The sequence below is a fragment of the Carlito syrichta genome, unplaced genomic scaffold (genome assembly GCF_000164805.1).
Source record: "Carlito syrichta isolate Samal-C Ts95f unplaced genomic scaffold, Tarsius_syrichta-2.0.1 Scaffold308224, whole genome shotgun sequence".
NCBI lineage: Eukaryota > Metazoa > Chordata > Mammalia > Primates > Tarsiidae > Carlito > Carlito syrichta.
Genome location: NW_007252320.1, coordinates 347,786 through 362,305, shown reverse-complemented (window position 1 = coordinate 362,305; position 14,520 = coordinate 347,786). Strand labels below are relative to the sequence as shown.

Sequence of the window (14,520 nt, the reverse complement as noted above, 5' to 3'; positions counted from 1 at the left end):
ATATGACCCCACAATCCCCCTACTGGGAATATACCCTGAAGAACTCAAATCACTCTATAAAAAAGATACCTGCACACGTATGTTTGTTGCAGCATTGTTCACAATAGCAAGAACCTGGAACCAGCCATGCTATCCAACAAAAGAGGACTGGATTTTAAAAATGTGGTACATATACACCATGGAATACTACGCAGCCATTAAAAAGAACAAAATCATGAATTTCACAGCAACCTGGATGGAGCTAGAGTCTATAATACTGAGTGATCTCTCACAGAAACAAAGATCTGAGTATCTCATGTTCTCACTCATATAGTGGACCTTGAACATCTATCATAATACTGTAAGAAAAGGATTGACGGTGGTGGGAAACTATGGGGGGTCTAGGGAGGGGAAGGGAGGTGGGATTAATGGTGGGACTCACTCCCATCTGTCTGGGAACGGGGAGACACCCTTATCAACAAAGGTACCTGAATGATACATATTTGTATACCTAATCCTTAACTGTACCCCACAATTTTAAAATAAAAAATATGTTTATAAAATAAAATAAAAAGAAAAGTCAGCTGTCAATCTAACAGTCATTGATGTTTTTGTTTTTTTCCACTATATTTACCTTTTCTTTGTCTTCTGTGTTTTTTAGTTTTGCCATGATCTCTAGGCATGGGTTTCCTTTTAGCTATTATTGCACCTTTTGAATCTGTTGGTTGCTGTCTTCCATCAGTTCTGGCAAAGTCTCAGCTAATGTCTCTTAAAAACTTTGCTTCTGCACCAATCTCCTTTTGTCTTTTTATGGGACTCCAGCTCAATATATATTGGATGTTCTTATTCTATTGTCCATGTCTGATAATTGCTCTTCCTTATTTTCCATTCTTTTATTGCTTTGTGCTGCATTACATATAATTATTCTGACCTCTCTTCTAGTTCTTTTGAACTCAGACTGTGGTACTTGGCCCAACAGCATTACCTGGGAGTTTGTTAAAAATGAAGAATCAGCCAGGTGTGGTGCTCATGCCTTTAATCCCATACTTTGGGAGGCCAAGGCGGGAGGATTGCTTGAGCCTAGGAGTTCGAGACCAGTCTGGGCAACATAGAAAGACCTCATATCTATTATTATTATTATATATTTTTTGAGTTGGAGTCTTAATCCTTTGCCCAGGCTGGAGTGCAATGACATGCATGCTCACAGCCACCCCAGCGTCGACCTTCTGGGCTCCAGTGACCCTTCTGCCTCAGCCTTCCGAGTAGCCCAGAACTACAGATGCATGCTACCACACCCAGCTATTTTTTATTTTATTGTAGAGACAAGGTCTCACCAAGGTGCCCAGGCTGGTCTCGAACCCGTGGGCTCAGGCAATCCGCTTGCGTTGGCCTCCCAAAGTGCTGGGATTACAGGCTGAGCCACTGAATCCAGGTTATTATTTTTTAAAAATTAAACAAATGAAACATGAATAATCTCAGGCTCTATCTTACATCAACTGTAACGGGCATATGAATTATCTAGGTATTTTTTTAAATTCATATTCTAACTTGTAGGTCTAAGATAAGACCCAAGATTATGCAATTTTTAACAATCTACCAGAAAATGCCAGTGCTGCTGGTATAAGAACCATGCTTTGAGGAGAAAGATTCCAGTTCACCCACCCCATCAATAGCTCTCTATATTATACTATTAAATTCATTCATTACCTTCTTAATTTTGATTTGGTTTTAATTTCTAGAAGTTCTGTAGTTATTTTCCAAATCTGCTAGGTCGTTTCTTCTAGTTTCTTATTTCCTGCAGATATTTTCAAGCTTGTCTGTATCTCTTTAAATACACTAAACATAATTGTTTTATTATCTGTATCTGATAATTCCAGTATCTAAGGTCTTTATAAGTATGTTTCTATTTGTTATTGTTTTACAAGTTCTTGCTCATGATGCTTGGTTTCTTTGTGTACCTGCTTATTTTGTACTGCATGACTCAAATCCTTGAAATTTATTTGTGAAGATTATTTGGGGTTAAGATGAAACACCTTATTTCTAGAAGGATTTGTGTTTGTATTTATCAGAGCCTAAGTGTTACTCACCAGAGACTGCTTTAGATTAAATCAATAACTTGAAGTTTTTGGACTCCCAATATGAATTTTGGTGGCAAATACAAGCAAGGGACATCTTGTGGTTATAATCTACAGAGTTGTATTTTTTTCCCCCTTTTTTCTACCCTGCTCAATGTCAAGGCAAATTTCCTTATAGTCATCTGTGAGTACGAATGTGTTAGGTTTATGAAAAGCATATATTCTACACTTGATTATTCTAATACCTGAAGCCTTTGAAGGTATGCTTCTTCTGTCTCTCGTCTCAGTTTGTTGTCACCTTTTACTCCCTTCTTCCCTGTGGATTTGTGACTTTTCTGAGTGGCAGCTTTGTTTCTTAGAACTTTAACTGTACGGATTATTTCAGGACTAGGTTGAATGTGGGTTCCTGCAGGTAAGATTCACATTTTCTGATACCTAAGGGAACTATCTGCTTAAAATCACTTTAAATTAATTCTCAGTTTGAGATGTTTTGGATCATCCAAGTAGTGTGAATGCGGCCTTCAACCTACATGTAGGCTTGTAATTATAAAATATCAGGAAATAGTTTTGTTTTTCCTTTTTACTTGGTAAAAAGCTCAAGTTATACAATTCCTTTTAGTCCCTAAAGATGGAAGTAAGTTGTGGCAATTTCTAGTTCATCCTTTACAATGATAGGCTAGCTCTTTGGCGTTCCTAATTAATTGGGGGAGGACCTCCTATCACATCCCTAACTTGGGACTGCCTGGACATTGTCTTCATTTTGTTAAAGCCATGAAAACCTTAGTTCAGATCACCAGGCTAACACATGCTTTCTAAGCAAAGCCAGTTTCAGCCTTTTTACCCCCTCACTGCACTTTGTTTTTCATTTTTGGGTATGCCTTACCAACTCGTACTTTAAAATATTTTTACATTTTTATTTTAGCCAATATTTTCCATTGTTTTCATATGGGTGTCCATATCATCTTTTGGAGCTTAAAGTCATATATATTTATTTCTGAGCTATTAATAGGAGCAGAACACCACTAACTATAATGGCCAGTCATTCATGTTATTGACAAATATTTATAGGGCATCTAGTAAGTGCAAGACATTATTTTTTGGTTTTTGAGATTTAGCATTGAAGAAAACAAAGTCCTTGCCTTGAGGGTTGCATTCTATTGAAGAAATAAAAGTGTACAAGGCTAAGAAGAAAAATAAACATAGCAAGGAGGATAGAGGGTGACAAGATAATAGTATTGTTCTTAACGGGATGATCAGGGAAGGCCTCTTGAAAAAAGCGATATTTGAGAAGACACCTGAGGAAAGTGGGAGAACAACTTAGGTGAAATGCTTGGAGAAGAAATCTCCAGGCAGAAGGAACAGTGACTGCAAAGGCTCTGATGTATGAGTGACCTTAGTGGGCCCAAGGAACAATAAGGGTGCCAACGTAACCAAAGTAGAGAGAACAAGAGGGAGACAAGTAAAAAATAAGGTCAAATAGGCAGTAGTATGCCAGGTCACCCAGAGCTTTTAAACTACGATCTTTGGATCTCACTCTGAGAAAGGAAGCCATTCAAGGTTTTGAGTAAAGGAGCGCTACAGTCTGACATTATTTTAAAAATGTGTCTGAGGACTGTCTGAAGAATGGACTACAAGCAAGCAAGAACAAAAGCAAGAGACCAATTTGAAAGTTCCCAAAACATCTACATCTCTTAGACCAGGGTGGTAGCATGGAGGTGATGAGAAGTAGTTGGACACTGGGCTATTTAGAAGACAGAGCCAAAAGAATTTGCTAGTGGACTGGATGTGACATGTCAGAGAGAGACAGAGGAAGAGTAAGGGATAATGCCAGTGAGTTTTGACCTAAGAAACTGAAACTGTAGAGTCATGATTTGTTGAAATGTAAGTTTGTGAGGACAAGCAGGAATCCATTCTTGGCATATGAAGCTCTAGATGCTTCCAGATATCTGTAATGGTTAATTTTATGTGTTGACTTGGAGGATGTTTTTGGATGAGATTAGCATTTAAATCAATGAAATTTGGGTAAAGCAGAGTGCCCTCCATAACATGGGTGGGCCTCATCCAATTAATTGAAACTTGAATAGAACAAAATAGACCAGTCTCTCTGAGCAAGAGGGAATTCTCCAGCAGATTGCTTTTGGACTTCATCTGAACCATTGACTCTCCTGGGACTTCAGCCTGCTGGTCCACACTGTAGATTTTGGACTTCCTAGCCTTCATAATCATGTGAGCCAATTTCTTATAACAAATCTCTTTATATAGATGAATATTATGGAGATCAGGGATATACAGGCATATATATCCTATTAGTTCTGTTTCTCTGGACAATATTGACTAATACAACATCCAACTGGAAGCAGCGAGAAGACAGTTGGATATATAAATTTGGAGATCAGGAGTAAGGTCTAGGATGAATACATAAATTTGCAAGTCATTAACATTGAAAAAGTATTTTTGAGAGGAGACCACAGAATAAGGAGAGATAGAAAAGAGACATGGTCCTAGGTGAAACTCTAATGTTTAGAAATCGGGAAGATTGCCAGGCTCGATGGCTCAGCCTGTAATCCCAGCGCTCTGGGAGGCCGAGGTGAGTGGATTGCCTGAGCCTGTGGGTTCGAGATCCGCCCGGGCAACTTGGCGAGACCTCATCTCTACAATAAATCAAAAGTTAGCCAGGCGTGGTAGCACACGCCTGTAATTCCAGGTACTCGGAAGGCTGAGGCGGGAGGATCACTGAAGCCCAGCTGGTCGAGGCTGCAGTGGCTGGAAGCATGCCACTGCACTCCAGTCTAGGCAAAGGAGTGAGATTCCAATTCACAAAAAAAGCAATCGGGAAGATGGGAAATAACCAGGAAAAGACTGAAAGGGACAGCCAATGAGGTAGAAATGAGCAGAAAGGGCAAGTGTTATCCCAACAGGCAAGTGAAGAAAGTGTTAAAAGGAACAGGCAACTGATCAGCTATGTTAAATGCTACTGATGGAATGTGAAAAATGCAATTTCTCTCAAAATATATTTTGCTGAGTTTAATTAGCAAATACCGTATACCAAGTATGCAAAGAAAACACCTTGCTGTAATGATCAATGCTACAAGTCAGCAGAAACGATCATCAAAGTTTTTTCATGACCTTTAATTTTTGTCTTCCTACAAAAGAAACCCAGTACTCCAATGCCTCATAGCTCCTACCCTACTTCCCACTCTATACTTTCATATGATTTCTATACCTCAACTTTCACTATGCCAATGTATCATCTAGGTGACCAGGGTTAGCAATTCCAACTTGTGCTTTTCAAGTTAGAAATATATGCAACCTTAAATCTTAGGCTCAAGCAATCCTCCCACCTCAGCCTCTTGAGTACCTGGGGCTACAGGCATGTGCCACCATGTCCAGCTAATTTTTTATTGTTTTTGTAGAGACTGGTCTCACTATGTTGTCCAGGCTGAAGATACATAAAAATCATCACAACATCTATGTATACATTTGTTCAACAAATTGAGTGCCCACCTTATGTCAAGCTCTATAGTAGTTGCTGGAAATGATCTGGTAAGAGAAACAGTCTGACTTTCAGAATGTATGGTTGCTTGGAGCAACCCAAAACAATTACCAAACCATATGAGAAGAGTACTAGAATCTGTGGGAAAACAAAGGAGAGGCACTTGGAAGAATGTGGGAAACCACTGAAAGTTATTAACTAAGGAAATAATATGGTAACCACACAAGGAGACTAGACAAGGGGGAGACAGGTAGCAGGAAGAAGCTGTTGTAACAGTGAGGAAGATAAAAAATGTTGAAAGTCTGTGACAAGTCATTGGAACTTGTAAGGAGAAATGAGCAGTCAATCAGGAAGTAGAACCAAGGGTAGAGTGATTGATTAGCTATGAAGGATAAGGAAGAAGAGAAGTCTAGAATCCAGGCCAGTTGAACAGGTGATCCATGCTGTCACTGCAAGCATAAAAATAACAGGTATAGGTGAATGAGAGGTGGATGAGATGATGACTTTGGTATCTGTGTTGAGTTTGAGAGATACATAATACCTAGGAGATGTGCACTCATCAATTGGATGTAGGGTCTGGAATTCTAGAAAGGAAGTAGGTTAGATATAAAGGTTTGGGATTATCAGACTGTAGGTAGGTTGATTTTGAGACAGGGTCTTGCCTTGACACACAGACTGGAGTGCAGTGGCACAATCATAGCTCACTGTAACCTCAAACTCCTGGGCTTAAGCAATCCTCCTCCCTCAGCCTCCCAAGTAGCTAGGATTACAGATGTGCACCACCATGTCCTGTTGATTTTTTTTTGAAGACGGGAGTCTTTGCAATGTTGTCCAGGCTGGTCATGAACGCCTAGCTTCAAGTGATCCTCTCACCTGGTCTCCCAAAGCACTGGGATTACAGGCATTAGCCACCAGGCCTGGCCAGTAGATTGATTTTGACTCCATTGAAGAGTGTGTAGACTGAAAAGAGAGAAGGGTAGAGTGAAGAACTCTGGAAAAATATAATATTTAAGCATGACTAGAAGATTAGAAGCCCACAAAGATACTTTAAACAAGTGAGCACAGAGACGGGAAGCAAAGGCAAAGAAAAAGTTGTCATGACAATCAAGGGAAGAAAGTTTCTGAAAGGGAAAGAAGTCAAGGTAAGAAAGGAAAGTCATTCCCTAGACTTACATGAAGAGAGTAACCTTGCCTGAAATCACCTAACAAATCAGTAGCATGTCTTTCCTGCCATAAGAGCCTCAGTAACCATACTCCTTTTATTTATTTTTTAATTAATTCTTTGTACTAGGATGTTCCCTCTGAAGGGACATCATAAATTTAGCAAACCACTTGAATGTCCCCTCTTGGGGAACAGAAAGATTGCTGATAATTATATATGACAAACTTATGTCAGCACAAATTTTCCAAAAATGTATGTTTCCTTGAAGTTTCCCATTCAGATTGCACAAAAAAGCAAATAAAGACTATATACTTGATGATCAGTTGAGAAGTGGTTTTCAGGAATCGCGAGTGTATTTCCTTCCATATCTTCCTCAAGCATCAGACTGGACAATAAATTACATATATTAATGTGTGAGGAAGAAAACGAGACTGTGTTGTATGCTTGACTAGAAAAATACCAGGTGGAAGATATAAAACAAATTACTATTGCATAATATGTATCAATGAACCTGCAAAGCATGTCGGTGACTGTTTCACACATTACCACTTGTTAGAAAAATGTAAGATATAAAATTTTTGGTTTTTGGTCATAAATAAGTTCCTCAATGTCCAAAATCCCATTATAAGCCAAATATTATTACAATAAAAAAAAGACTCCAATGCTCTATTTAATATGAAGTGATTTATTTGTTTTTTGCTATTTTGTAAAAAAGTGCAGTTGAGTTGTTGCTAGGTGATCCGTGAGACATCTCTGGGGACGAAGCGTTAAAGATAGTCTATAAGTGAATCACAATTATTTCAAACGAAAAAGTTTGTAAAAATAGTTTCATGCTAGGCATGGTGGCTCACACCTGTAATCCCAGCATTTTGGAAGTCAGAGGTGAGAGGAATGCCTGAGCTCAGGGGTTCAAGATCAGCCTGGCAACTTGGTAAGACCTCGTATCTACAATAAATCAAAAAAATTAGACGGGCATGTTGGGCGTAGTTCCAGCTGCTTGGAAGCCTGAGGCAGAGGGCTCCTTCAAGCCCAGGAGGTCTAGGTTGCAGTAGCCATGAGCATGCCACTGCCCTCCAGCCTGGGCGACAGAGTGAAACTCCTACCCCCCTCAAAAGTTCCACAATACAGTCTTTTTAAAGAGATCCAGAAACATTTACATTTTTCCAGTAAGCCTCACATTACCTAACCTAAGGCTCACATGCAAGGAAGATGAAAGTGTTAAACAATTTGAATGTGGAGGAGGGAAAAAACCCTCAAAACCTGGAGAACACATGTCCTTTCTAAAAAGAGCAGTCGCAGCCAATTCTTACTACATGACCATATGGGCCAGTCTTGCCAGAGTCATCGTTTTTTAAAGAAAAGCTAGAAATCTGGATTTTTATGTGAAATCTCTCCATTTTAAAATGTAGCCAATTAATTTAACTGTCTTTCAAAATATTTTGTAATCTTTTTTTTTTTTTGGGTTGGAGTCTCACTCCTTCGTCCAGGCTGGAGTGCAGTGACATGCATGCTCATGGCCACCCCAGTGCCAACCGTCTTGGCTCCAGCAGTCCTTCTGCCTCAGCCTTTTGCGTAGTTGGAACTACAGATGAATGCTCCCACGCCTGGCTATTTTTTATTTTATTGTAGAGACAAGGTCTCACCAGGTTGCCTGGACTGGTTTCGAACCCACTGGCTCAGGCAATCCACTCACCTCGGCCTCCCAAAGTGCTGGGGTTAGAGGCTGAGCCACCAAGCCCAGCCATATTTTGTAAACTTAAAACACATCAGTAGGTTCAAGATGGCTCATAAATTCTCAGTTTTTTATCTTTGCCCTAGAGTCCATATCATATAGCATTTTAATTTTATACATTGAGGAGAAATTAGGTTACAAATAAGAAAGGCTCATCAGCAGTTAACAGAGCCAGATCTAAAATCTAGGTCTTTTTGTTCCCAAGCGAATATCTCGTTCCTCTGTGATTATGCAGCCTCTTTACCTCACAAATGAAATATACACACAGGTTAGTCAGACACGCAAGTTAATAAGCACAACATGCTGTAATAAATTTAGAAAAGACAGCCTAAGTGTCACATTTAATTAATAGATGCTATCTCCCTTGAGATGTTTTTGGGTAGAAGCTCCAGGTGACTTATCAAATCAATTGTCTGTGCTTCACAAATTCTGCTTTAAGTATATAGGACACAATTATAAGATATCATTAAGCAAAATCATAACTTAGTTAAACAAACATCTTTATGCCAAGTTTAAAAAATAACATCATGTAGTTTCTATTTCTGGAGAAAAGTTCAATTGTTGGAGGCCTAATAGAAAGCTGGACTCTGATGACTAAGACTTTATTTATAATCATCCATTTATTCAACATATATTGTGAGTCTACACTTTCCTGTTCAGTAGGCATAGATCCTCAAGCCCAGGGAATATTCATTTAAACGAGTTATTTTCAAGGAAACGTGGAGTGAGTGCTACAGTAGTCCAAAAGGAAAGGGCTAGCATAGCTATTTAACTTCTTGGTCCTTGTTAACAGCCCTTTTGCAAAGAACCAGGTACAAGGCTTTGGAGGGACCTAGACCCACCCACTCGTTCTGCCAGTCCACAGCTGTGACACCGTGAACAAAAAAGGAATCATTCTTTTGCGTTCCTCTCCTTCCTAAGGAGTTATTGTACTCTTGTCACGCAACTGTCACCTGTAGAGTCCAAACAAATGGTAGCTATATCCTCTGATTGAAGCCACCCAAGACAATGTCAGGTTTTCTTAAACTTCTGGGAGTCGCAAACGGGCTTGGACTTGAAAGACGCCTTCTGTGCAAGGAGAGGCAAGTCTCACCGGTGAGCAGCAGCCGAGTCAGTCTGGTGTCAGTCATCTGAACCTAGCAGCGTTTGCAGAAAATCTAATCCAAATACAAACCCACCAGCTTTTACCGTAGTCGTTTAATATTCACATGAGAACGTGGTCTCAAGGTGTCACCGGGCCCGGCTCGAGCTTTTTTGCCTAGGCTCGGGCGATGTGAATCTAGGACAGGGCCCACACTTCCTGGATGAATTGTTATTCATAGCCAGAGCCGGGAGCAGCCAAAGCCGACCACAGCTGCGCGGCAGCGCGGGGCCGCCGCCATGCAAGCAGGTCTCACACTGCTCACCTTCACAATCGGCCCGCGGCCGCCCCCCGGCCTCCTGACCCTGCGCCGGCACCGGCTTAGAGGCCCAAAGCCCGGCGCAAAGAGCGACCACGGCAGCTGGGCCGGCACACCACATGCTGGGCCAGCGGTTCCGATCGCCTCCGCCGCCCGTGCCCACCGCCAGCTGTGTTGCTACCGCCGGAGGCTGCGACAGCACGCTGGAATGCCGAGCGGGAGGCAGCAGAGTCTGCCGGGAGTTGCTAGGACAAATGACGCAACTCCGCCGAGAGCTGCCATTGGCTCTCACGAAAGGTGCACGAAAGGGGGCGGGGCGAAGGAGCTCCTCCTTGCGCTCCCCGGCAGGCGCGTGCGCACTACCACACGCGTCGTGCGGAGCCCGAGGAGCGCGGAGGGACGCGCTAAAGCGATTCGCTGACCGCTCGAGAGGAAAGGCGGGACCTTCACGCTGATTGGCGGCGACGCGGGAGGTCGGCGCGGCGGACCGGACGCGGGGGGCGGGCGGGAACGTGAAGTCTCCGCGGGGCTTGGTGGGGCCGTGCGGCGGCGGCTAGCTGTGGCTGCCGAGGGGAGCGAACCCGTCGTCCCTGCCGCCTCATGGCGGCCATCGGAGTCCACCTGGGCTGCACATCAGCCTGTGTGGCCGTCTATAAGGTGAGGGGCCGGGAGCGTGGGGTTGCGGGCCTCGTGTCCGCCACCCCGTCTCCCGGGCGCGGGACATCCAGAGGCTTGGGAACGGCGTGTCGCCGGCCATCCCCGGACGTCGCGGAGTGGCGTTGCTGTGGGGACGCTTCGAGGCGAAGGGCTGAGCGGGCCCGGTCCCGTCCCCCGCGGCTCCCCCGGAAAGCCGGCCGCTCCCTGGCGGAGGCTCGTGGCGACCCGACAAGCGGGGCTCGGGGGTCGTTGTGGCAGCAGGGTGCGCCGAGGGTCCTAGGGACGTTAGGGCCTCAGGATGCCGGGAGGGGGGTCCCGGGGACACGAGGACCTCAGGATACCGAAAGGAGTCCCCGGGGACATTAGGGCCTCAGGATGCCGGGAGGGGTCCCAGGGAGGTGAAGGCCTCAGGATGCCGGGAGGGGTCCCAGGGACTTTAAGGCCACAGGATGGCGGGAGGTGTCCCAGGGACGTTAGGGCCCTAGGGTCCCCGGTGGGAGAGGGGAACTCTGGGGGACGATGGGGCTGCAGGATGCTCAGAGAGCTCTGGGGGACGTCTTGGCGACAGATGCCAGGAAAGGTCACGGGAACGAGGGGGCCACAGGGTGCCCTGGGGGGGTCCCCGGGATGTCCTGGCCACTGGATGTCCGGAGGGGTCGCGCTGACGTCAGGGTCTCAGGATTCCCGCGGGCGGGGGGCGGTCCTGGGCAGCTGGTGGCCGCAAGATGCCCGCAGGCAGGTGGTCTCGGGACGTCGGGGCCGCAGGACGCGCTGAGCTGGGCCCGACGTCTGGGACCCAACCCGGAGGGACCCGGAGCTGTCGATCCCGCGAAGCCAGCTGATGGTGCCTGCTCCAGGCTCTCGCGGTCTTCCTGGAAGCCAGAGAGCTTGACAAGGCGTGGTGTCCCTCTCATCCACGGGGAGGCGGAAAGACCGAGCGTAAGGAGCACTCCTGCCGCTGGCCTCGCGTTTAGATGTCCAGCCAGAGGAATGAGTGAAAGGGTAGCCTAATGAAACCTTTGCTCTTTTGTATGGAAAGCTGTTACTGTGTTTGATCCAGTTGTTGACTGTGCAGAGCAGATTGAAAAAATGGGCAGTTCCTCATGGAGGGTGGGCCTTTTATAGAAAAAACAAAAGAGCTTGAGAATTAATCGCCGCACTTTAAAAGCTTAAAATATTGATATGACAGTTTTTCTTTCCACAGAGATGGCAGAGTAACGCTGGCCCACATATGTCAGAATATGTCTAATGAGACTTTAGATTTCATTTCCGAAGAACTCACATAGTTGTGTGTTTTTCTCTAGGATGGCCGGGCTGATGTGGTTGCAAATGATGCTGGTGATAGAGTTACTCCAGCTGTTGTTGCCTACTCAGAAAATGAAGAGGTACGATTCCCCTCATTTTGTTCTTTGAAATATTTTTAAAGTTATGTGCATTGTAATACCCTGCTCTTTTTCAGATTGTTGGACTGGCAGCAAAACAAAGTAGAATAAGAAACATTTCAAATACAGTGATGAAAGTGAAGCAGATCCTTGGCAGAAGGTATAGAATAAAATGATACTCTTAAATATGGTCGTAAAAGCGTGTATAAATTGTAAACATAATGTGAAATTGCTTTTTATGTCTGAATCATTTCAGAGATTACCCCAGTAGGTTGTTCCCTTGATTATTAATGTTGGGGTCTTCTAAAGGATAGGATCCACACAGACATTTGTTTCTTCCCAGCAGGTCTGTTAGTATTGATAAATGCCAACATTCACCTGATTTTGAAAATTTGGGTCATTTAGAGGTGGTAATTTGGACTTTTCACATTTTTATATTTTTTAACTGAGGGAAGTTCAAAGATTTTGTGGGAATTTGAAAACTTCTTTGCACTGTGGTTGAATTTTGCAAAATCTATTACAACTGGTTATAATTTATGTAGATACTATTGATTTTCTTCCTCAGGGCGTTTTGTGACACTTTCTGGGAACTGACTTTTCCAGTTGGCTTACAAATCTAATCATTAGAGAAACAGCTTAATTAACATTTTATGTTAAGAATCAGGTTAATCATCTGTTGTAACTTTAATTAAAAGATTAAAGAGGCTTGCTCTCCCCAGACTTATGTCTCTTCAAATTATAGATTACCATAATAATTAGGGGTTTTCATTTTCACTACAGAAGTAATACTTGACAGTGTGTCTTTAAATTTTCAAGGTGCTTTCACATCTATTATTTTATTTAATCCTCTCAACATCCCTGTAAGATTGGTAGAGCAGGTACTGTCCCTCCCCATTTATAGATGAGAAAATAAAGTCACAAAGAAATTGTGGTGTTTGTAAATTACTTAGAGAGGTGAGTTAAGTAGGGCTGCCCAGTTTTTTTCCTTTCTACTTTGATTAGTGATAATATCAGTAAAAATTTATTTGTGTTGCTTTTAGGATTTGGAGATTATAGAGTAAACGTAACACTAATCATTTATACATACAGGTATTTTTTATTGTCTCTTACCTATGTCTAATTACATTGAACTTGGTATTTGTTAAAGATAACTTTGTTCTAAGGCAAAACATATAGTATTTTGGAGAGAATTCAAAATTTTGTGAGGATAAATATATTCCCATATCTCTTTACCTATTGGCAAAACTTAGTTCTAAGCATATTAAAGACAAATTAGTTGGTGTCACATATTCAAATCACAAATTCTGGAAAAAAAGCTGGGAGTTGTAGATGGTACAACAAATATACTAAGGCAACGGTATATTTGTGGTTTTTGTTTTGCTTTGTTTTTTTGAGTTGGAGTCTCACTTTGTCACCCAGGCTGGAGGGCAGGGGCACACTCTCAGCCACCACAGCTTTGACCTGCTGAGCTCAGGCGATTCTTCCGCCTCAGCCTTCCAAGTAGCTGAAACTGCAGGTATGCGCCACTATGTCCGGCTAATTTTTTTTTCTTTGATTTACTGTAGAGATGAATCCTCACCAAGTTGCCCAGGCTGATCTTGAACCTGCGGGCTCAGGCAGTTCTCTCACCTCGACCTCCCAAAGTGCTGGGATTATAGGTGTGAGCCACCGCACCCAACCTGTTTTTTTTTTCAGTTAAACTTTTAATTTCGAAATAACTGTAGTCTTACGTGCTGTTGTAAGAAATTGTACAGTGACATCCAGTATATTACTGGAGTTTCTACTTCCCCGAAGGTTACATCTTGTAAAATGTAGTATAATAGCAAAACCAAGACACTGACATTGATACAATTCAAATACAGAACATTTCTATAGGTCTTTCCCCTGGTAGCCAACAATATGTTTTTGTTTTGTTTGTCTTATGCTGCTATTTGGGGGCAGATGGCTAGAGTAATGATGTGGCTGTCATCTGCCATATTATACAAAAAACTGTTAGCAGAACAACTTAAGCCTGCTTTTCTGGCACTGCAAGTTACCTTTTAGCAAAGGAATGCATTCGTGACAGATGGGTAACAGAGCCACAGCATATTACTTGGCAAGGTCAGTGACGGATGTGCACCTTTCAAGACATAGTGCCACATCATGGTCCTGCTTGTACTTCTCCAGTTAGTCTCATGGAGACTGTTTTCCTTCTCACTCTGTCTGTTCTCCAGACAGTGGTGATTTTTGCAGATTCATAGTTGTCCCATGTCTCAGCCTTGGAAGCATTCAGCCCTTTGTAGAGGAGCCAGTTCTTTCGTTACCAGTCCTTTCGTTACCAAGATGTTAAACCCCCAGTCTAATACCCTCTCCACCCTGGGCAGATTCCCAAAGTTGGGCTTTCTCAGTCTTGGCCTCATGCTTGTTTATGACCTACTCACAGGTAGCACCACTTAACTTGCTGCCGAAATTATCTTTACACCCTTCCTGTAACTCTCATTCATTCCCCTGTGGCCTTCCAGCCAGAAATGCGGTCCTTGGACCTGGCTTCTCAGCAATTATCCCTGAGAGGGAAGAATCGGCTGGCTCCAGGAGTTGTACTGAGAGCACACAGAACTTCCCCACACCTTCAAATTTGCACCTTGCTGCCCAGGAACTTCC

General features: G+C 43.2%; 2 protein-coding genes across 3 annotated transcripts in view; one reads left to right on the top strand and one right to left on the bottom strand.

Annotated features, from left to right (window-relative positions):
• The window catches only part of CDNF (cerebral dopamine neurotrophic factor), a 41,269-nt gene extending 31,267 nt beyond the window's left edge, over positions 1–10,002 (bottom strand). Inside the window, exon 1 of the mRNA XM_008065315.2 lies at positions 9,848–10,002. Coding sequence (XP_008063506.1) covers positions 9,848–9,962 — 115 coding nt within the window. The 5' untranslated portion in view covers positions 9,963–10,002. The remainder of the gene's footprint in view (positions 1–9,847) is intronic.
• A 212-nt stretch (positions 10,003–10,214) lies between these two features.
• HSPA14 (heat shock protein family A (Hsp70) member 14) overlaps positions 10,215–14,520 on the top strand; it is a 32,724-nt gene continuing 28,418 nt past the window's right edge. The window contains exons 1-3 of one of the 2 annotated variants that reach the window (XM_008065314.2): positions 10,215–10,498; positions 11,803–11,883; positions 11,958–12,040. In XM_008065314.2, coding sequence (XP_008063505.1) covers positions 10,442–10,498; positions 11,803–11,883; positions 11,958–12,040 — 221 coding nt within the window. In that variant the 5' untranslated portion in view covers positions 10,215–10,441. The remainder of the gene's footprint in view (positions 10,499–11,802; positions 11,884–11,957; positions 12,041–14,520) is intronic. The other variant, XM_008065313.2, reaches the window with a different exon arrangement.